This window comes from Silurus meridionalis, chromosome 2 (assembly GCF_014805685.1).
Source record: "Silurus meridionalis isolate SWU-2019-XX chromosome 2, ASM1480568v1, whole genome shotgun sequence".
In the NCBI taxonomy this organism is placed as follows: Eukaryota; Metazoa; Chordata; class Actinopteri; order Siluriformes; family Siluridae; genus Silurus; species Silurus meridionalis.
Window position 1 is genome coordinate 6,967,654 of NC_060885.1, and position 24,982 is coordinate 6,992,635.

The following is a 24,982-nucleotide window of genomic DNA, read 5'->3' on the forward strand; positions in this document are numbered from 1 at the left end:
GTGAGGAGGCCTGGGGTGCAGTCAGAGTTCACATTCATCCCAAAGGTGTTCAGTAGGGTTGAGGTCAGATCTCTAAAGCAGGCCAGAGCTTCCCCTCCAACCCATAAAAAGTATATCTTCATGGAGCTGGCTTTGTGCAAAGGTGCATTGTCATGCTGGATCAAGTTTGGCTCGCCTAGTTAAAGAAAAGGGAAGTTTTAATTGGAGGTCGACCGATTGATCTGCCGGCGGATGAATCGGGCCGTTTTTTGGTTTTTAAATTAATTACCATCGGCCAATTGTGTTGCATATCAGGCTGATTATTATGCAGGTGCATCTGAGACACCAAATCATGTGTGAACGTTTTGCGCTTGTGTGCGAATACAGACTACTGCCACCTGCTGGTATGAGAGAGTTATGTTCTCTCATACCAGCAGGTGGCAGTAGTCTGTATTCGGCATTTAAACAGGGAAATCGGAAGAGCTAGATCTGTAAATACATAAAGGAAGCAGCATTTCCACCTACTGCGATCATTACTAATGATTTTGTGTAGCTTTTTCTCAATCATGTCTGCTAAGTTGCAAAGACAAGAGCAAGAATGAAACAGGCTTGTTCCATGTTTTTCTCGCGTGCTCATTCGCTAAGCTAATTAGCCAATTGGATTCTATTTCCCGCCAACAAGCTCCGCCGCTGATTCGACATGCAGAATCAGCTGAGAAACAGCTGATGCAGTCCGACTATGGCCAACAGCGTGGAACAAAACTAAAGCCAACTGACAGTCAAAACAAGCCGAAATTCCCAGACAGCCGACCGTCAGCTTGTGGTGTCTCGGGGCCATAAGCGCTCACTATTCATTCTTAATTTTAGCCATATATATTTCATTGGCTAAATATGATACCTTTGGAGAGAGAGAATGAGAATAACATTTAGAACTGTATTGTTAGCAAGCCTTTAACCATCTGTGGTTTAGGCTGCTGGTAGGCTCAGGTACCAGCACCTGGTAACTAGTGCACAGATTGGTAAGGCTTGTGTTGTTTAATTAATGTTTAATTTTCTGTATGAAGGAGAAAAAAAGAAAATCGGCCAAAATAATAGGCATCATATATCAGCCATATATCGGCTGCCCTGATTTCTAAATATCGGCATCGGCCAGGGAAAAACTCATATCGGTCAACCTCTAGTTTTAATGCTCCCGCATACAAAGACATTTGTGTGGTTTGTGGGAAAGAAACGCATATGGCTGGAAAAGTGTTTCTACACTTTTGTACATACAGTGTAGTCTATCATACCTTTAAGCAGAGTTGAATATAGAATAAATAGTACTATGTCATTAGTCATTTTTTTATAATAATGAATCAGTAGAAAAGCCATGCACGCTTTGCAGAAATCTGTGCAAGCAAATGTCCATTTTGATCCATAATAAACCAGCCAGAGATCACAGTGGTGAAGCGAAACAGTAAAATAAGCAAGAATCAACCAGCAAAGCTGTGTGTCAACCAAAGCAATTTCCACCGAATTCACAAAAGCGGATTTGTTTTAATTATGCGTTTCGTGGTGAGTGGACTTTCTTATCGTATTTAAAAAAAATTATTTTTATATTGCCAAAAAATGCAGTTCAATAATTGTATATAAATGTTCTAACTGTGACTAGCGAACCAGCATGGACGTGTTTTCTGATAGGCCTCATACATAGCATTTCCACATATAATAAAAATCAGCACTTTGAACTCCACAGCATCATCGAGGTACTGTGTAAGAGTTTAGCACATGGTCATCTTTTCTCCATAGAGTGTATATGACACAGACGAATAACACGGTTAAATCAATTGGGTTTGGATGGAAACATGGGTTAGCAAAAGAACACAGGAAAACCTAGTTTGGGTTTTGGGGTGGTTGCTGTCATTTTATTCACTTAGCCGTTATCATGAATGTGTTTTGGCGTAGACATTTATACAAACAAAACAATTTATTTTCATGTCAAATATGTCAAAAATGCCACCGAATTTGTGCTATATTTTGTTTCCTGGGGGTCTGGTCATAATATTGAATATTTTTGTAGGACTTGTACAGCATGTGCTCTCTTATAGTGTGTGAGTCTATACTTCATATTTTGGCAAAGTTTGTTGTGGCATGTTTAGTTTGTGGGATTGTGAAGTCGTTTCAAGACGTCCATCTTCAGACATTTCAGTTGCCACATAATAATTTTCCTCATGTAAGTCTTTAGACCTGAGCAGGTATCCTCATTTTCATTTTCAAAGCCTCCAACAGCACCCATTCAAATGATGAACTGACACGCGGCCCTGTAATGCAGCTCGGCATTTCATCCTTCCCTTCAAGTATTAGCTAGAATGTGTACTATAAATGCTGGCCACCGGGAAGCAGAAAGCCGTTTCAATGTTTAATTGTGCTCACACCAGTTCCTACGCTGCTTCCATCATGCTCTGGTGTTTGCAAGCAGTGTTGAATTGTGCCTCAGACTCACTGTTGCTGTGAAGTGCTGTTTTATATTTGCTAAGCAAAGTGCGGCGTTTGCATAATGCCGTATGCTTTTTAGGATATTTGTTGAATGGATTATATTTGCATAATGCATTTTGTATATTATGTGGCTGGGTTCTTAAGCAGCCTTTTTTTTTCCCTTTTGTGTTCCACAGAGCAGTTTCCTGGGCAGTGCTAGCTTCTCCGTAGCTGACCTCCTCCAATCAAAGGATCAGCAGCTCTCTCTCAGCCTGAGGTGAGTCCAAGCAGTCCAGAGTTTCGGGTTTATTTGTAGCTCCAACAGGATCACGCTGAGAAGTCTCAAATTGATTACGTTTTGCAAGCTAAGCATCATGTACAGGTGGAACTTTCTACCTCGCACCTTGCAGTAATTCTTCCCTGAGCGTGTTTCGGGCTGTTCTTCTTTCATCATTTACGTACAGTGCACTTCGGAGTCGTACAGTACGAGATCCCCGAAGGCAGCGTTGTCAACTAAGTGCCTCTGATCAAAGCAAACAGAGACGCCTGAAGTTCCTTCGGAGACCCGGCGACGTGCTCCTTGTTTGCGTTGCGCGTTATTCTTTGTCACAGTGCGCACGCACCTGGGTAGACAGCTAAAGAGATTGCGTGTCAGCCACATGTCAAAAGTGACTGAGTCAATTAGGGAACATTAAAGGATTGTCTGAGGCGGAGAGCATGCCAAGAACTTCACAGCACCTAATGCTAGGAGGAAATGAGCAGGTGCAAACAACTAACTAGAAATAGAATCGATCAATATTAATACAATACTTACTGTATAATATAAGCGCTAACTATAAAGAAGCATATAGTCATGTGAAAATGCAAGGATTTTTTTTTAGGTCTAATGAACAACAAAACATGACCTGTCATTATTACATCATTACAAACAATGTAAAAGTCATGTGTAAAAAAGTAGATCATACTGCTTTCATAGGAATTAAGAGGCAAAGTAGCAGCCAGGGGCTTTTAAACAAATTAAATGATCATCAGCAATTGATGATCATCGATGTTTATTTGTTTATCTTTATTGCATTTGTGTGATTTTAACACAAATGTTTTGTTTTTTGTGTGTGTGTGTGTGTCTGTGTTAGAAGTGTAAGTTAAAGAAAACCAGGCAGACTCGACGTCGAGGGAGCTAATTTGCAGTTACAATCATAGGAAGCGTTCGAGAATGAAGAAACTAGCTAGATCCGTTTTTATTATCTGATCTGTTAACAGGAAATCTAAAGTTCTATTTTTAGAAACGTTTTTAATATAGCAAAAAGTGCGCCATTAAAAACAAAAGCTTGTTGTATAGTGAATTTTTCCCCCATAGAGCATTTTTTTAATATGTCCTAATTTGGAGGGCAAATTTACATTTGCGGCATTTGGCAGACGCCCTTATCCAGAGCGACTTACAACGGAGCAGGGGAGGGTTTTAGGTCTTTGCTCAAGGGCCCAGCAGTGGCAGCTTGGTGGTGGGATTTGAACCTGTGATCTTTTGATCCAAAGCCCAATGCCTTAACCACTGAGCTACCACTGAGCTACCACCGCCCACAAATTCAGTCTGTGTGTGTGTGTGTGTGTTTGTGTGTATATATTTATACACACAGACTGAATTTGACCTCCAAATTAGGACATATAATATATATCAGTAAAAATAATATACTTGTGGTTTCTACATATAAATACACACCTGACTGAGATATAAAAAATGAAATCCCACAGAATAACACCTTTCTATGAAAAGGAAACACAGACACACAGATGAGGCGAAAGTGAGATTTCAACATTGACACTAATTTTACCCAGCTCCTATGTTGAGGAGGCCTCGGTGCCCGAACGTCTCCTCCAACACAATTATCCATCGAGAAAGAGATGCTGCTCTCAAAACGTCACTCCCAATCTTTCTCTGTGTCTCTTTCTCCTCCACCCATTCCCAGCTATTTCCTCTCTCTTACACTCTCTGTTACGTTTTCCCTTTAGGGGGCTTCTCACTCATGACTATCAGTGTTGTGATTGGCTGTAACCACCAAACAGCTGTGTGTATGCTCTCGCCTCTTTTTTCCTTTTCTTTTCGTCTCGGCCTGTCTCTCGCTTATACTCACTATGAAGTGTCACATTACCACTTCTCCTAAACTGCAGGATGAAAGCAGGAACCAATGCCCATTCTGTAAGTTTCCTTAATCAAGAGTAAGATGGTGAGAAATAGTGCGAGACAGGGATTGCATCACACACTGGATTTGGAGGCTGGGGGTTGTTCGTCTGAGCAGCTCAGAATAAAAGATTTTCTTTTTCTGTCACTCATATTCAACACTCATTTAGAATGATCTAAGGAAAAGCTTCTTAGCCTTTGCAAGTATACTATATGAGATAATTGTAGGTTGCTCTGGATTAAGGCATCAGCCAAATGCTATAAATGTGTATGAACAAAATCTTTGGGACACCTAACTGTTCCTGTGGTTCTTCCCCTAAATTGTTGAAGGCACACAAATGTATAGGATGTCTCTGAATGTGTTGGCATCATATTTTCCCCTTTACTAGAACTAGGAGAGCCAAACCTACTCCAGCATGACAATGTCGCTGTGCACAAAGCTCCTTGAAATTACGGTTTACAAGGATTGGAACAATGGAAGATCTTGCATGGCTTGTTATAGAGCTCTGATCTCGGCCATATTAAACACCGTTCGGATGAACACCTACAGCATTATCTAGCTTTACTAACACCCTTGTGGCTGAATGAACACAAATCTCCACAAGCAAACTCTAAAATCTAAAGATTTTCTCAAGAGTGCAGATTATTATACTAGCAAATGGCTCTAAATGTGGAAGCCAATGTTTAAAAAATACATACCAAATAATATAATCAGGTGAACTTTTGTACATATACCGATCAGGCATAACATTATGATATGGGCATGGACACCCTGACTGGTCTGTGTCTACGCAGCCCAATACGTAACAAACTGTACTGAGTATTCAGATACCATTCTATCAGAACCAGCATTAACTTCTTCAGCAATTTGAGCTACAGGAGCTCCTGTGTTGGTTTGGTCCACACAGACCCTGTCGCGGGTTCACCGCTGTTCCTTCCTTGGACCACTTTTGATAGATACTGACCACTGCAGACCAGGAACATCCCTCAAGAGCTGCAGTTTTGGATATGCTCTGACCCAGTCGTCTAGACGTCACAATTTGTCAAACTCATTCGGCCCTTGTCAAACGCTTGCCCATTTTTTCTGCTTCTGACACGTCAACTTTGAGAACAAAATCTTCACTTGCTGCCTAATAAATCCCACACACTAACAGGTGCCATTATGAAGAGATAATCAGTGTTATTCATTTCACCGCTTATAATGTTATGCCTGATCTGTGTATACTGTATAGTACTTACTTGTAACATAACTTTCAATATTAGTCACAGGTGTGGGTGGATGGCATCATTTTACTCACCACCTTTTCCAGACCCGCCTACTAGATGGCTTTTTGTTAAATATTTATAATGAGAAGAGGAATTCATACATGCATTCACTTCCCTCCATTGTTTGTTTTAGCCAGGTCCATTTTGAATTGACGTGGTAATTCTGCTTGTCTTTGTTATCCTCGTGTAAACTAAACTTTCTTTTGGCTTCTCCCATTAGGGGTCGCCACAGCAGATCATCCGTATTCATGATCCGCATGTTTGATTTAGCACGTTTTTTTACGCTGGATGCCCTTCCTAACGCAACCCTTCCCATTTATCCGGGCTTGGGACCAGCACTAAGAGTGCACTGGCTTGTGCAACCCTAATGACTGGGGTAGGTTCCCTGACCCGGGATCGAACCTGGGCTGCAGCGATGAGAGCGCCGCATCCTAACTACTAGACCACCAGGGAACCGTATTATCCTCGTATAACCATAGTAAAAAAATCTTTACAATGGAAATGTTTAAGTCGTTTGATTGTAATTTCATTAATAAACATAAGGTTATTGTGACTGCTGGGTGGCACTACATCATCTTATGTGTACAGTAGCTGCCAACTCACACCTTTGGAAATTGCTGTTTGTGGGTCCTTCTGGATTGTCTGGGAATTGGAAGATTGGAAATCGTGTGCAAATGTGTTGGTGGTGCTTTAAAATGGACTGGTGTCCTACTATAGGAACCACAAGAATCCTAACGGGGGATAAATGAAAATGAATAAATAAATGTTGCTGACTGTGGGTTACTTCAAAACTACTTAGTATGTATAGTATGTGATTAGTACTTGACAGACCACATGACTAGTTTGGTTCCCTGCCCTGTCCTAAAGTACACCTTGTTTATTTTGTATTTAAGTCTACTTTGTGTGTGTGTGTGTGTGTGTGTGTGTGTGTGTGTGTGTGTGTGTGTGTCTACTAGACCATACTGGCCCTCTTGTTTATCTCTGCCATTGCACCAAGTGATGCATTTTCCTCCATGACTGGTGTTACAAATAATAAAGTGATGAAGGGATTTGGGGCATTTACTGCAGCTTTGGCCTGAAGCCAATATCCAATCAGATGCCAGAATGCGTATTTACCTAACCTATGATCACTGTGATTTGCAAGAAATGTCTTGTGCTGAATCATGTTTTGTGTGTTGGTTCGACATAAAAGGTATCGCTCAGCACCGCTATTTTCTGTCCCGCACCTATGAATTTCTTTAAGCAAGATACTAGATTTAAGCTATTTTTTCCTCGTGCCAAATAACAGCATATAAAACAGCCGTGCATATGACGTACAATCAATTATCTACATATGCAAAGTAGTAGAATCTCATAGCTACAGCACGACCAGTCCTGCGTTCAACTAATATGCGCGTAATTGAAATGAATCTGCGTTGATATGCACATTTCATTTTTTTTAAGATTTACTCTAAAAATGTTTCATATATACAGGCATATGCCAGAAGTGATATAGAGCAGTGTGCTTTACTATATTATGTATTATCATCAGTGAGTGGAGATTTAAAAATCCCATTAACGTGCTTAAGAGGAAGAAGTGCTCAACTTCTTGCTTGGCCTAGATTCTGTCTCACCCACATTTTCTCTTTCTCTCTCGCGCGTTTTTTCTCTCTCTCGCTTTCTCTTTCTTTCTTTCTCACTTTCTGTCACAACAATATAGGCCAAGACAGAGAAAGCAGTCATCTCTTTGAATCCAGTGTTGAATTCGGCAGAACTGCCTTTTCTTCTATATTTTTCTAAACTTTTTTTGACGACATTACAGGCATCTTGGTACAGGCATCTTGAGTAAAGACTCACTCAGCCAGCTTCCATCACAGACATTATTTGGCTACTGTTCTCTCGCAATGACTCATATTCTTGCACCAGAGAAAGTATACTGCAAGCTTGAAAGCCACGGCTGTACCCTTTCACTTAACAGCGGCGCTTTCTTCGCCTGCCGACGGTCTTCTCCATTCTAAAGTATGCATGTATTTTACCAGCACCACCAAGACATCATAGTAGCAGAGCGTGATACTAATCCATCAGCTTTAATGTTGATATTCGTACAGAAACAGCAAATGTACACAAAATGTGCAGTAAAAGCTTAAGATAAGACTTCTCCCATTAAGGGTCACCACAGCGGATCATCCGTTTTCATAGCCCCCCCGTCCTTTACATCTGCCTCTTTCAAACCAACTACCTGCATGTCTTCCTTCACCACATCCATAAACCTTCTCCTTGGTCTTCCCCTTTTCCTCCTTCCTGGTGGCTCCATCCTCAGCATTCTCCTACTGATATACCCCATGTCCCTCCTCTGCACATGTCCAAACCATCTCAATCACACCTCCCTCACCTTGTCTCCAAAACATCCTACATGCGCTGTCCCTCTAATAAACTCATTTCTAATCCTGTCCATCCTCGTCACTCCCAGCAGCACCCTTTTTTGGGGGAAGAAAAAAAGCCAGACGGTTTTTTAGCAACCAACAGGTCTTCAAGCTGGGATCTAGGGATCCTGATGTAATACTGAGGAGCATCAGATTAAGAATTTTTCTTTTTGTATGTAACACCACATCTACTAAAAGAACTCTGAGGCAACATGCTGTAATTTGGTCAATATGGCAACAGAGTCAAATTTCAGGTTAATATTTGCTTACCAGGTTCTGGTTCGATTCTCGGCCAATGCAATAGATGTTTTGTAGAAGAATGCTGAGAATGAAGCCGCCATGAAGGAGGAAAAAAGTAACGTTTATGGAGGTGGTAAGGGAAGACATGCGGGTAGTTGGTTTGAAAGAAGCAGACGTGGCGACCCCTAATGGGAGAAGCCGTAAGAAGATTTGCTTACCAGGTTTTTAATGAAAGAATATGCTTATGAAATACTGATTATACGGTCATGTTTTCACAAGTCTTCCATCCCATAATCAATATATAGTACTTAGGTTTTTAAGTGAAATAAAAAAACGGGGCATGTTTTAACCCGTAAGGTAAACTAAAGATGCAAACCACCAACAGCTCACAGGTTCACATTTTTACTCTGTCCATATGGCAGAATAATTTTGTTGACTGAGGAAATCATAATTACCACACAGTCTGTGTTTACAGTTTACAATTCCAGTTTAATTGCTCAAAAAAAAAACGTAGCAAAGCCAGGCTGTTTTGGCGAATGCCGTCTTTGTGCTTACTCACTCACAAAAATATTCGCAATATGCTTCTCAACAAGGTGACTCCTTTACGTGGGTCTGCAGTGACATTCAGTTAATTTCAACCCCACAGTCAATACTGCGATTGAAACCTTACAAAGGTGCAATCTGAAGGATATCAGAAAGCGTTGTGTGTGTGTGGGGGGGGGGGATATAGTGTTTAGTGTATTGATATTTGTTGATGCTTAGTAATCATTTGGCCTGATTTGTGACTCACTTACTTCCCTATGAAGTTTTTTTGGGGGCCAAAATCCAATTCCTGTACAGTATCATTAAACTGAATAACAGAAAATACAACACAAGAACCTGGATTCATTTGATGAGGTCTGATCAAATTTCAATACAAAACTGAACGCCCAGCAGTGTTGAGCCATTACTTCTAATCCAGAGCAATATCTCAGTCGATTCATCTTATGGATAAATCAGCCAGAGTAGCAGATCTGTCTGCAGAAATGGCACACTTTATCTAAAGAAAGCACATGATACAAGGACTCGGATCCATACAGGACATAAAGGGGCTGCTCAGAGTACTCACCTGGGATCAGTTGCATTGTGCCTCAATAATTATTTATGAGGATCTGAGAGGCACAGATGGACTCTATATCAGTGCTGTCACTTTAAGAAATGTCACACATGATGCCCCTTGAAATGTTTTCCCAGAGCAATGCAGGATTCGTGCCGTAGAGCTGGAGAACAGACCAACTGTCTCAACATTCACACTGCTCAAGTCTTTCATGTAGTCTTTTTAATGTGGTCTATATCAAAGCCTATTCTGAAGTCTGGCTTCAAGCAGGGACAAGATAACGAATGAAGAATCGGTTAACCATTTGGATATATGGTGTATGTTAGAGTTCTACTGATGTGGGTTTATCAGGGCAGCCAGTGGCTGATATAATAGGGCGATTCTTTTGGCCGATATGCTTTGGCCGATTTTCTTTTTTCCCTCTACATCTCAAAAAATCTTACAGTAAATTTATTAAGACCTGATACAGAAAATTGCTTAAATTAAACATTTATTGAACAGCACAACTACAGCTGGGTAAAGGCTTGATAACAATACAGTTCCAAAGATTGACTCGCTTTGTATCTCCAGATATTATTCTCATTCTCTTTCCAAAAGTAGCATCATATTTGTAATATATTTCAGCATAAACATTGAAATATAAAATTGTAGATTAAGATCGAAGGATAAGAACTTAAAGCCTGGGACACACCAAGCTGGCGGTCGGCCCTCAGGCAATGTCAGGGTTTTTTTGGCGGTAGTTTTTTCTGTGTTTTCTTGGCGTCAGCTGTTTTTTGGGGGTGATCGTGTCGATTTGGCGGTGGAGAAAATCTCGCGTCAAGAAAGAGAATTCCTATTTTCTATTCAGCTTAGCGAATCTGTTACGAATCCATTAGCGAATCCACAAATATACACAAATCCGTAAGTAATGAGCGTGGCAGGTGTAAACGCTGCTTGCTTTATATATTCAAAGTTCCAGCCGGTCGGGTTCCTTGTTTGGATTCCGAATACAGACTACTGCCTCCTGCTGTTATGGTAATACCATACCATACCAAAATACCAAAAATCGGCCTGATAAATCGGCAGACTTCTAGTGAATACACAGAATACATCTTGTTGTATGTTACATGATTTGAATGTATGGCACATGAGTGGTTCAAAGTGGAGCTTGTCTTCGTGTATATACTGTAACCCTCCTTGTACAAAATGGTCATTTGCCAGCATTAGTTAAAGCATCTATTGATAGGGTTCCCTGGTGGTCTAGTGGTTAGGATGCGGCGCTCTCTCTGCTGCGGCCCGGGTTGGATCGCCGGTCAAGGAACCAACCCCAGCCATTAGGGTTGCACAAGCCTTAGTGCCAGTCCCAAGCCTGGATAAATGAGGAGGGTTGCGTTAGGAAGGGCATCCAGCATAAAAACATGTGCCAAATCAAACATGCGGATGGTCCGCTGTGGCGACCCCTAATGGGAGAAGCCGAAAGAAAGTTTTAGTTAAAACATCTATTGATGTTTGCAGTGTTCACTCTGTATGCAACCGTACAATTGTACATTTTCCTACAATTAAGAATCCTTTAAACACATTTAGCTTGGATTTAACAACCAAATTAGACTAAATGGTTGTGGTTGTTTGCCTCAAATTCCTTGAGTAAATTTGAAATTAATGTGTAGCCTGTGAGTGTAACAAATGCGGATTGCAGTGTCAGAACTATTAATTCAACTATTTATAACTCATCTGTATAGGGTTCCCTGGTGGTCTAGTAGTTAAGATGCAGCGCTCTCACCGCTGCAACACGGGTTCGATCCCCGGTCAGGGACCCATCCCCAGCCACTCTTGTTGCCGGTCCCAAGCCCGGATAAATTGGGGAGGGTTGCGTTAGGAAGGGCATCCAGGGTAAAACATGTGCCAAATCAAACGTGCGGAGGATCCGCTGTGGCGACCCCTAACGGGAGAAGCCGAAAGAAAGTTTTATAATTAATCTGTATTGGATTTTAGTATCAAACAGTTACAAAAAGGGACTTGGAAAGTGTCGTTTTCAGTGTAATTCAGTAAAGTGGGGGAATAAAAGGTTGAATCTTATTATGATTTTTGTCCTAATTGAAAATGGTACAATTTATATATCTGCCTTGTCGGTTAAGCAGTTACTTCCATAGGAGTGAGTGTGTGTGTGTGTGTGTGTGTGTGTGTGTGTGTGTGTGTGTTTGAAAGTCTGAGGAAGGGCTAGGCTATCCTTTTGTCCTCAACTCACAGGTCATCGTTTCATGTCTCCGCTGTTTGTTTTCCCTTCCCATTGGCCTACTGTATTATTATGCATCCCTCTTTGGTGTTCCTCTTGCGCGACATGAAAGTGTGCTGCAGGTCGACTCGGCCCACATCAGTGCTTTAGTTTCACACTGAGTGAAAAGACTGCTGAGATCCAGTGTTGTAGACGACGTTCGCACGCCGTTGCTTTCAGAACGAGCTGCTTTTCTGTGCCGGTCTTTTATAGAGACGGATGTAATGATCGGTTTGTAGTCATTGTGAGTAAACACGTAGAGTGTAATGACTGGTTCTATGGGATGGGCCGGGTTTGAACGCACAACTTTCTGGTCTGTCGGCGCTGATTGATGAGTGTTTTCTCAGCCTAAGAGCGCCCTAAAGAAAGAGCCTTATTTTTAAGGCAGACCAAAAAAAAAAAGAAAACGTCTGCTTGGAAAGAGGAAACGTTTTATTGCAGCATCTTTACGCCTGGCAGAAGAAAAGCAGTGACGCTCAACTTTGACACAGCAGATTCCATATCTGGAGGAAATGTGTGCTTCCAGTCGATTACAGTGGATTGAGGTATTGTCTAAAGAGCTTTTACTGACATGGGGGTTTTTATACAAGAGATAAACACACGAGAACTGTGCTTTTAATGAAATGTATGGGATTGTAATGGTAGGTAAGAGCTGTGGTGAGGTGTATGCATTTTTCAGTAAAGCTGAACTTTATGTCACACACAACTAAGCTGCATTTTGTGTTTTATTAAACTCTCCTGGCCTCTGCCACCGAGCAGTGTTTCTGTCTGATCCCTAAAGGGCAGTGTTACAAATCTGTGCTGCTCTTATGCAGGCTAATGAAGGCCTGCTGGAGATTAATTACAGGTGCTTTATTTTCTCTCCTGACACTCTTTTTTAGAGCAGCGTCTCCTAAACCCAGAAAAACACCACTGTTTTTACTGCAAATGTGTCTAGATTTTCTTTTACGCAAGTTTTTGATTTATAACCGGTTCATACACGCGGTGTGTTTACTGCCACACCAAAGTGTGTGTTCCTGGAGTTAACCCTAACCCTAAATACCCCACCCCCTTCCTCTCTCATTCTCTCTCTCTCTCTCTCTCTCTCATTCTCTCTCTCTCTCTTTACACACACACACACACACACACACTCTCTCTTTTACTCTCTTTCCCCTCTCTTTCTATCAATCTCTTGCTCTCTTTTTCTCTTTCTATTTGTCACATTGTCTCTTAATTCATTTCTCACACTGTCTCCTGCTATTTGTCTCTCTCTCTCTCTCTCTCTCTTCCTTTTTTGCTCCCTCCCTCCCCTTTCTCTCTCTCTCGTGCGCTCTCTCTCTCTCTCTCTCTCTCTCTCTCTCTCTCATATATATATATATATATATATATATATATATATATACACAGTGAGGAAAATAAGTATTTGAACACCTGCTATTTTGCAAGTTCTCCCACTTAGAGATCATGGAGGGGTCTGAAATTGTCATCGTAGGTGCATGTCTATGTGAGAGACATAATCTAAAAAAAAAAAAATTCAGAAATCACAATATGATTTTTTTAACTATTTATATGTATGATACAGCAAATGGAGGTGTACAATTTTGTCTCTAGTGTCTTTGGACAGCTCTTTGGTCTTGGCCATGTTAGTAGTTGGATTCTTACTGATTGTATGGGGTGGACAGGTGTCTTTATGCAGCTAACGACCTCAAACAGGTGCATCTAATTTAGGATAATAAATGTAGTGGAGGTGGACATTTTAAAGGCAGACTAACAGGTCTTTGAGGGTCAGAATTCTAGCTAATAGACAGGTGTTCAAATACTTATTTGCAGCTGTATCATACAAATACATAGTTTAAAAATCATAAATTGTGATTTCTGGATTTTTTTTTTTTAGATTATGTCTCTCACAGTGGACATGCACCTACGATGACAATTTCAGACCCCTCCATGATCTCTAAGTGGGAGAACTTGCAAAATAGCAGAGTGTTCAAATACTTATTTTCCTCACTGTATATATATATATATATATATATATATATATATATATATATATATATATATATATATAATCTCTTTTCTCTCCTCTTTCTATCTACAACTCTCTCTCTCTCTCTCTCTCTCTCTCTTTTCTCTCTCTTTCATTTTTGTTGTTTCTCTCTGTCTCCCTCAATTTGTCCTCTCTCTCTTTTCTCTCTCACTCTCACTCTTCTTGTTTCTGTTTCTCTATATCTTGTTTTTCTCTATTTATTGTTGTTTCTCTGTCTCCTCTCTTTCTATTTTTCTCTGTTTCACTTTCTCTCCATCTCTCTAATCCACCTTTTTATATCTCAATGTTTCAAGATTTACTGTCTCTCTTTATCCACTCTCTTTCTCCTTCTCTTTCTTTTGCTTTCTCTCCATCTCTCTCTCTCTCTCTCTCTCTCTCTCTCTCTCTCTCTCTCTCTCTCTCTCTATTTTGGTTTCTGTTTCTCTATATCTTACTGGCTCTCTCTATATTTTTGTTCCTTTTACTGTCTCCTCTATTTGTCTCTCTGTTTCCCTCTCATTGTCTTTCTCATTCTGTCCCTATCCCTTACTCTCTACACATCTCTGTCTCAAAGGAATCAATGTCTCAATTTTAAAATAGACCCTGTCCAGTGTGTCAGTTATTATGACAGTGTTCTTCTCAGTGTAAAAAAATGTTGGCCTGCAAAGAATTTCATAAAACATTTGTGCTGATATGTAGGTTCAAATACAATATTGGTATTAGAGCATTCAACTTTTGATTTGGTCTGTACATTTTCTCAGCTGAAGGGAGTCAGATTATTGGAGGATAAACACTATTGATTAAACATTATTAGTTAGCTGAAGATAGCCAGCTGGCTCGACAGAGGCATGGCTACAAGCGGCGCAGCTGTTAATGTAACTCCATGAAACCAACAGTGAGGAAATGCGGCATCACTGTTCCTACATTGATTATCTATTTTACTGACTTATTGGAAATGTGTCATGTGTTGTTTCATGTGCCCAGTACACAATGTACTTTTTATCCACCCAGAGCTGCATAGGTTCTCTCTTTTAGAAAAGCTGGACTATTCATTAGTATCCTTCCACAATTAGGGGAAATAAATACAAATGAATGTACCCAGTTCAGGTTATCCAGGTTGAGGTTAATTGGATCTTTTTTCCCAGCTTTTCTTTTCCTCCCTAGCTCTTTTAAATAACTCCATTTAAACAAGGCTCTCTCAACACCGCAGTTAGATATCATTCTCAGCTGACCGCTGTGTATTCAATTAAAAAACAATGCGAGCTGTAAATGGAGCTGTGCATTGAACTGTGTAATACGGGATTTCACGTTTAAAAATTCCACTCAGTGTGACTAAGCAGTCATTTTGCAGATTGAAGCAGATTTCAATTTAGAGATGAATATTTAGGTAAGGAATGGAGGCTTCTTTGCATTGTGTGTTTTCTTCAGTTGATTTTACAAATTTTCGTAATTTTTTAATTATTCTTAAGAAATTCTTAAGAAATTCTTATTATAAATATATATATATATATATATATATATATATATATATATATATATATATATATATATATATATATATAATACAGGTAGACCCCAACTTACGATGTAGATAGGGGCCGAAACACCGATCGTAAGTCCATCAGGTCGTAAGTCGAGAAGAGTGACTACTCAATGATGCGTTCCGACGCAGACATTAAGAGGCACTGTAAACACAATAAAGTAAATAAAAAATAAGATATTTATATATATACATATATATTTTTTTTTTTGTCGGAGGTGACGAAGTGTCGTAAGTCGAGTTCGTAGGTCAGCTATATATATATATATATATATATATATATATATATATATATATATATATATATATATTTGTATGTAATTTATTAGTACATGAACTTTCGAGCTTCTCGGAACTATCAGATTTTTCGTAAGTTACTATCGAACAATCGAGGTCACGAGTATTGAGGTTCCACTGTATATATATTCACTTAACCTAGGAGACCCAAAAACTGTTCCAGCATGACCGTGCCCCTGTCCACAAAGCCAGCGCCATGTGGTATAAAGATCTTGAGTGGCCTGCTATAGAGATCTGACCTGATCCCCATTGTGCAGCGCTACAGTAGCTGTGTGATCAGCTTGCACCTTTTTTTCCACTCTTACTTTATTTTAGAAGTTTCTGAGCTGCTCGCTTTCACTCACACTGGATGGGTGTGGTGAAAGCCACCAGGTATCTAATGCGGTTTTCTAAAAATGTGTTTCCCAGCAGAAACAGGAATAGTTACACACGGTACCGCCTCACATGTGCGCAGTGCAGACGCTGCAGTATTTAGATGTCTGTACATGTATTTGTGCAGCACGGTATATTTGTGTTTTCCTCTCTATCCCTCTTATTGACTAATTGCATTTCTGTAATCCATTGTTTGTAGTCATTAGTCGCCTCATTTCAAATCAACAAGCAAACTACATACGCTCATAAATAACATCATCTAAGTCATGTACAATGCATTAAGCCCAGTAGAAAGTGAATCATTTTGCTCTTGCGTTATCAGAGGGAATGCTGCAGCGTGCCTGTGGAGTGAAAGAGAAATGATGGCTGCTAACATTTGCAGCTTGAACATGAAGCCTTCACACACGATATACTTTCTTATGCTGTGCCACGGTTAGTTTGGCCTGTATTTACTTTCAAATCTCTCTCCACACGCCCATGCACACTCACGCACTCGCTCCTTTCTGTAGACTTAAAGCGATTTATGTATTTCGAGAGCGCACACGCTTTTCCACATTTATTTTATCACCACCTGACGTGCCTCACACACTGCCCACCGGCTCCTCATTTGCACATGTATGCTTGAATTATGAAAAAAAATAATTACTCAGCCTCTTCACCAAATCCTAATCCACAGTGGGAACCAAATTCCACCTGCATCCTGAATTCATTAAGACACACAAGTAATCTGTCTTCAGGGGAAAGAAGAACTGAAGCAAACTGAAATAAAATGAAATGAAATGCAGCGTTCCTCGTTTTCCCTCAGTGATGATTGTGAATGCACACGGCAGTGTAAGAGAAGTTGGTTAGAAGTGCTTTTAGGTGCTACAATTGTGTTAATGATGGAAATGGGACCAAATATTAGCCTTGTTTTGCTAATAGGATTGTCAATAAGTAATGTAAATAAGTAGAGGCATCACTGTTTACCCTGAAGTCTTATCCAGAAACCTCAGAGACGGTGAAAAAGCTCACAATGGAAATCACTGGACTTGCACTGACTAGATGTTTTACAATTTCCCCCCAATTTAAGGACGTGGAGGGTGCGAGGCCACGTGAAGCCAACCATTGCATTTTTCCTAACTGCTCCTCATGCAGTATTAAAAGGCAGCGTAACTCGCACCAAGGAGAGATGCGATCTGTCTGCTTTTGCATACCTAGGCTACGTCTACACCAATCTGGATACATTTCAAAAGGCGTTTTCGTCTATAAACGCTCCGCGTCCACACTTTCGGTTTCCCAAAAGTTGCTCAAAAGACCTGCTTCATTTCCGCCTGCCGTTTATTTGCTTCCCATCGTTGCAATGACTAAAAATGCGTCGTTGTATTCTAAAGCCTCCGTTTTTACAGTCCTCACAAAAATGGGGTTTTTCAAATGTATCTGCTTTAAGGAGCAATTTCGAAAAAACTACTTTTTTCATTGCCTGAAAAAATACGCGTTTTTGAACGGAAAATGAATTATTGTGGACATGGCCTTAGGATTACAAACGCCCAACAGCATCACTGTAATTGACAGGAAGAGAGTTTGCTATCTCACCCACCTCTGAAGCAAATGCCAGCATTTTTTTTAGATTAAATTAGATTTAACTTTATTGTCATTGTGCAAGGTACATGTACAGAATGAAATGCAGTTAGCATCTAACCAGAAGTGCATAAGTGACCTATTTAAAAGTAGATAAATAGGGTAAGAGGTCCATATATACAGGGATGAGGGGGGATGAATGTACAGGAGGTGCAGTAGGTAATATGTGGTATACCGTAATTTCCGGACTATAAAGCGCACCCAAATATAAGCCGCATAATATGTTTGTGCGGCTCTGAGCCACCTGTAGCGTCCTGGAGAAAGGTGAATAGTCCATGGTTGGGGTGAGAGGTATCTTTGATAATTCCCCTCGCCCTTTGCAGACAGTGTTTATTGTATAACTGGATATCTGAGTGCTGATGAATCGTAGGGCAGTTTTCACAACCCTCTTAAGGGCTTTACAGCAGTTTACAGAAGCAGTGAAGCTGCTGTACAACTCTGAGATGCAGTTAGTGAGGATGCTCTCAATGGTGCATCAGTAAATGTTCTCCAGTATCCTGTAACACAGACGGCACTTTTTGAGTCTCTTCAGACAAAAAAACAGGCGCTGTTGTGCCTTCCTGATCAGGATAGGAGAGTTTTGAGTCCAGGTGAGATCCTCAGAAGTGTGGACTCCCAATGAACTTAAAGCTAGGTACACGCTCAACAGCAGCTCCTTCGATGTGGATGGGAGCGTGAGTGTTTTGTATTATGGTCATGGTTGGCTGTGCTTTCACTGGAAGATTGCAAGTTTAAATGATTTTGTGTTTTGCGCCAGTTGTTGAGGTTTGAATTAAACCCGATCTGAACTTCCAGATCTGAATTAAAAATATACAAATCTTTTAATATGTGGGCTGGGATTTTAAGTGCTTTTAAAAAAAAAATAGTATAATAATAATCATCATAATAATAATGGGTTTGTTTCACAGAGCCGTTGGTCCCCCAGACCTCATTTTCTGTTTGCACAGTCGTTTGCATATTAAAGGCTTCAGCCAAATATTATCAAAGCAATTACCAAATGATATATTGTGCAGCCGTACTAAAGATGCAGTCAGATCCTTTCAAGGAAAAATTTGAATAGCTACTTGTTTTTTATTATGTAGAGTAGAAAATACAAATCAAACTTTTTGAGAAAAATTGAAAGAAAACAAAAACAGCATCTGCTTCCAAAAAAAGTCCTCGAAAATCAATAACATCATATTTCAGAAGTTCAAAGCTTTTTTTTTTGCCTGTGTGCGCATGGCTTTTCTTCGTATGTGTATTTGTGTGTATGTGTGTGCGTATGTTTGTGTGTTCTGCCAGCTGCACACACCAGCACACACATCCCCAGTGTGTTTAGCTCCACAGGTGAGCCATTTATGCAGCTCCTGATTGCCGTATGAAGCCCAGCTGGCTGTCAAAGTGCTAGAGACTCCTGGGAGCTCATTCCTAATTACGCCATTGCTAATTATGCCACGCTGCGTATGCTAACTTGCTGTTGTGGATAAACTGGCTTTTATTTCTATTGTTAAATAGCCTGTTAGCTCGGCCCTGACCTTTGAGTATCAGCAGACGAAATTCAGCGGTTCGGATGTTGAACTTCTAATCAGAAGGTTGAGTTCAAATTCCAGAACCATCACACTGCCACTGTTGGACCCGTGAGCAAAGTTTTCAACTATTAAATTCCTAGTGGTATAAATGAGATAATTGTATTTCGCTCTGCATAAGGGCAGCTTTCAAATACCATTAATGTAGTGTACATTTATTTACTCTGATAGAGAGATAAAAAAAGTTTTCTCTGTGACTTGGGAGAGGATTAAGTGGCTGTTTATTAAATACGCCAGAGACAACTCATTTTCCAAATCATTTTGTTGCATTTGATTTGGTTTTATTGATGCATCTCCTCATCAGTAGACCTTGGCATCAGTTAAAAAGCCATGGTCCAGTGAAATTCAATAAATTCGGAAAGAATATTAACTCCTGTTTAAAGAAATAAGAAAAACACCCACTGGCTTCATTCACACAACTAGGAATTTTTCTTAAAGCATCATCGCATGTAGCAATTTTGTAGCTGTATTGTCGGTGTGTCTCTGATTAGTTTTTTGTAATTGTGTGTGTGTGTGTGTGTGTGTGTGTGTGTGTGTGTGTGTGTGTTTAGCCTTGATCTGATTAGGCTTTCAAATGTGTTAAATTTGTCTCGATGCAACAGCATGGTGATTTGGCACGAATCAGCTCGGCACACATTCCGTATGTAGACGTTGTCCCTGTTTGTGCTGTAATTTCCATTCATTCACTTTTCTTTGGAATTTACATTAGCAGTGATAATCTGTGGAATTAACCAGAGTTACTTTCTTTATAGCAGTTATAAACAATCGATCCCTCAACACTTTTTTCCATCTCTTTCTGTTGAATTAACAAGTCAAAAAAATGATATTTAAATTGTGATTCTTTACCCAAAATCTGAAGACTTGGTGAAAAACTTGCTGACTGTGATTAATAGGAATATTTTTTAATGATATATATAAGGCTTGAGTTATGTGTTTTGCCTGCAATACAAGTCACTATAGATTTTACTATATAAATGCAGGTGCATTACAAAGTGCATTAATATAAACCTGTGATTTGCTTTTTTCAGAGCTGCTTTTAGAGAAAACGAATCAATATGCACTGATCAATTGCGATAAAGAACATAACAGCGCTGTGGTATAAGGTGTTAGTGTGATGTCATGACACGTTATCACAGATATTGTTGATCATTTTGACGTTTTCTGTTTAGCATGTACTCTTGCAGAAAAAGAAATAAATAAAATGTATTGTATCTGCTACTATGCCACTATAATTACGCCAATTGCGGTCCAATGGAGATTGATCGTATGGTTCCCTTTTGTCCATTGGTAGAGGAGGTATACTTATCCGTAACAATAGATATAAGTATGCAAAGTGACCGACCTCATCTACTCCTTTTTATTTTCTATTCCAATTTGAGTACAAAAGTAAGTGGTTAAAGGTTACATGGGCTTTCTGGTAGCTCTTAGATTTGACCATTAACCTTCTGGCTATTCGCAGAGTAGCTACAACAGTTCATATACATGAATATAACAGTATAGATAGATAGATAGATAGATAGATAGATAGATAGATAGATAGATAGATAGATAGATAGATAGATAGATAGATAGATAGATAGATATCATATAATATTGCACATTGTTTGCATATTATTTGCAGGTTTATCTGTATAGTTCATTTTAACAATGGACAGAAATCCGGATGTAGTTCTGAAATTCTAAAACTAATTACTTCTGATTGACACTGGATTGTAAAATGGTAAATCATTACAGTATAGTGTAAACACAAACAGTAGTGAGTGCTGAGTTTGAGTAGGTTGTGAATGAGAGTCCAGTTTTTATGATTACAGCAGTAAGTCTTTGGTACACATCTACAGTATTGAGGTGAGATATTGCCCTGAAGCAAGCAGAAAACAAATTCAGACCTTTAGGTGATCCAAGTCGAACCATTCAGCGAGTGAGAAGTGCCGGAAACACATTGGTATATCCTCTAATACAATACTAGCAAGTGACATTTTAAAACATCACTATTACTGCATTTTCATCCTTTGATAGAGAAAAATATATATCGCATACATGCAGGCAAACTGTATTAGTGTGTGTGTGTGTGTGTGTGTGTGTGTGTGTGTGTGTGTGTGTGTGTGTATATATTATATTGTATATATTAATGCACTTATCCTCTCTGCATGTCCAGCCATATCCTGCTGGAACCCAACTACTCGCCTTCCTGCTTGTGGAGGTTATAGAGCAGTGTGTCAGCTCTAACAGCTCATCCGTGCACTGATATTACACTCCCTGCAGATCAGCTGGGCAGCTGAGGCCATGCTGCACTGGGAAGATGGGGCCTGGTTTATGCTAATGCTAGCATGAGGGAGGTTAAGGGATTGTGGGGCTATGACACTGGACTGACTCTAATAAGCTGGGTTTTTCAGAGCCACTGACTTGTAGGCAGGAGATCTAGAGCTTAAGTGTTTAATGACTGCCATTTGAGAAGCCTTTTACAGACAGGGACTTCACTCACACACACACACACACACACACACACACACACACACACACACAATACACCCTGTATGTATCATCATATTTAATTGGTTTCGGGAGATATGGGTGTCTACCTACAATGTCTTATTTTAGCTAATGTTATATAGCTACTTAAATTATTATTTGATATTCAATATCATCACCAGGCATCATCAGTGTTAATACTGATCTGCTTACACAGCTCATTATGAGCCATTATAAAGCTCAGCAATGTGGCATTTGGATAACTAAAACATGGATCTCGCTTAAAGGAGCAGTTTGCAATTTTTTAATTAGATTAAATTTGTAGATTTGGCAAAGCAGTTAAAACAAAATAAGCCTTCTTTTTTTTTTTTTTTGTCATAATTGATTTTTATCTTTGCCTCTCCAAAGCAAAGACTTAACAGCTGCCTTTGCAGAAGTAGCAGAGGTGAAGAGCTCAGTACAGGATGTAATTTCAAGGACAGAACATTTTAAACAGAAGCCTGAAAATAAAAAACTAGAAATAGGCAGGTACATTACATGTTTTGAGAGTCATCATTTTCGAAGGTGTTCTATGATTATTATAGACATTTAAAACAATTTTCAACCATACCTTTAAACTAGCCGGTATAGTTATTTACACTGAGCTGTCATATTGTTAGCTCTAAGAATCTGTGTGTGTGTGTGTGTGTGTGTGTGTGTGTGTGTGTGTGTGTGTGTGTGAGAGAGAGAGAGAGAGAGAGAGAGAGAGGGAGAGAGGTGTATTTATACTATAGGAATAGACGGTGGCCTGGGATCAGAGGGGATTAGTAGCAGTTGTCAGTAAAGAAGACTGCCACAATGTAAGATCTAATGAGTTTAATCCCAGTGACTTTCACCAGCTAACATGCAGAATGCTAACAGCCCGGCTTGTCAATATCAATGACTCGCATCAACAGCCATTTCGAATCCTTCGCCCCTCAGCCAGGCCTCATGCAGGCACCACACACACACACACACACACACACACACACACACACACACACACACTCTGGTGCCAAGTTGAAATTACAGCTCTGATAACACACCCCGTCCGCTTGACCTTCCCTGTCTGGAACTCGAGTGTGACTTGGCTACATTTGCCAAGACTTAAGATTTGATAAAGGTCAACAAATGTCTTTCAAAGTGATTTTTTCACTCCGCACAAACGTCTCAAGATGTCATATTAGCGGCTATATGTGCCTACAAAGAAATAATAATAAAAATTTAAAAAACGTTTTGTTCAACCTTTTAATTGCATGCATCCATTTCGAATGATTTCGTTCAGCTCAAATGAAACCATGTAAACATCCTATGTAATAGTACGGTATTTCCCAGCATTTGTGGAGCAGTATTACCTGTGTCAAAAGAATGAGGACATGGTCACACCGTGCTTATGATCAAACATCGTTTTGTACTTTCTTCATTGCTTTTCGAGTCATGTGACTGTACTCTCCTATTGTCACTGCATTCAAGGACAGGCCCGAAGTAACTGTTTTAAAGAAAATTGCTGTATCTGGGTATGACGTGTTGCTTGAGGTTGTAAAAATCGATGTGTACGTTGGCGGGTTTATGGGACGAACAATGGAAGAGATTAACAGAGAGGCAGCGGAAGGGCGAGTGAACTTTGCCAGAGAGACGCATCGGTGTCATATAGGTGAGTGTATTTTTTATTGTATTTCAGATATTTCTACCACCAGCCTTTTTTCACAGTTCTGCATTTCATCCTGTCCTGTGCTATCAGCCTCCACACCTCTGCATAGTTATAAAATAAATAAATAAATAAATCCCTGTCCTGTCTCGGCCTGCATTATTTTGATTGATCACTCAGACTTACTCTGAGAGAGGATTGCTTTTTCCTAAATCGTCCATTTTCTCCAGTCAAAATCGCATGCACTCCGTCTGCTGTACTTAATTTTTTAGGACGTCAACAAACTCCCACAGATGAAGGCGAAACTGAAGGCATGTAGACAGTCCAGAGTTTATTTAAAAGCATGAGACAGTGAATATATTGTGTATTTGTGTTTATTGTGATTACATTTGAAGCGTTAGTGCACTTTTCTTTGCAGCAACAAGCATCACTACAGTGGAAATAAAGTCTCTATAAAATGAAAAGTGTGTTACATCTTGATAGACTGATTTAGAGACAAGAGTGCGTTACAAATACAACAGGGTGCATGAGTTCGCATTTTGTACATGTTCCACGGAGCTCTCGTTGATTGAAATTCTGGGTAGATATCGATCGGGTGCATCTAAAAGCTCTGCAGAAATAAGTCGGATGTTAAGTGACTTTTGATAGAATGATTAAATGCATCACCCATGGTAGCGACCCTCATGCATGATTTAGATGTGGAGCAAAGATGCTGTGAGACTGAGAACATCATCGAATCCTAACAAAGATAAACAGCAATTTCATCTCGCGCTAAACAAGTCGCAGTATGCGCGAATTCAATTTTCTCATCGTTATGCCGTTCGTCATTATGGCACAAAATCATGTATGTGCTAATTGCTTTGCGCGAATATTGCCGTTGCATGTCATGGTAGCGAATTACAAACATTCACACTGTGACAAAAAAATTGTTTTAAATGGTTTTTAATGCTTTTTTGCGGAAAAAAGGAAGTTGCATAATGGCTGCGGTGCTATTCAGCAGCCTGCATACGAGTGATAACGACCGAAAACATCACACTCAAGTAAGCAAGCGTCAGTTGTACTCAAGCACAAATGTTGAACAAGCAGCCTCTCGGTGCTGACAAAACCGCCGCTATAAAATGCCATCTATTTTTTAAGCACCTCGCTCGTACTGTGTTTAAAGTATAATGTGTTGCTCAGGCCTCATGCAGACATGTACTATATACTGCATGATGGTCTAACCGCATGACTGAACTGCTCTGTAGATCCTCTCATATAGTACTCAGCCATGACTTTACAACAGGCTGGGTATTTACTCTAAGGCCTGACTGCATTGCTTTGGCTTGATGGATCACACCCAGAGCTTATCAGAGTTACTGGGATACAGGATTTTTTTATTAATGATGAGTCACTCTCCCAAATTGAAAGTAAACACAGAAACTGAGTTCAAGTGCAGCAGTAACAGTTGCAGCAGTAAACATGGCCCTATGGCATATATATATATATATATATACACAGTACAGACCAAAAGTTTGGACACAAAAGAGTTTTCTTTATTTTCATGACTATGAAAATTGTAGAGTCACACTGAAGGCATCAAGGGCTATT

General features: G+C 39.8%; 1 protein-coding gene across 9 annotated transcripts in view; it reads left to right on the forward strand.

Moving 5' to 3' along the window:
* inpp4b (inositol polyphosphate-4-phosphatase type II B) overlaps positions 1-24,982 on the forward strand; it is a 235,419-nt gene that overhangs the window by 98,915 nt on the left and 111,522 nt on the right. For 8 of the 9 annotated variants that reach the window (XM_046835884.1, XM_046835892.1, XM_046835901.1 and 5 more), the window contains one exon: positions 2,631-2,710. In XM_046835884.1, coding sequence (XP_046691840.1) covers positions 2,631-2,710 — 80 coding nt within the window. Of the gene's footprint in view, positions 1-2,630; positions 2,711-11,984; positions 12,410-24,982 lie in introns of those variants that run through there. The other variant, XM_046835931.1, reaches the window with a different exon arrangement.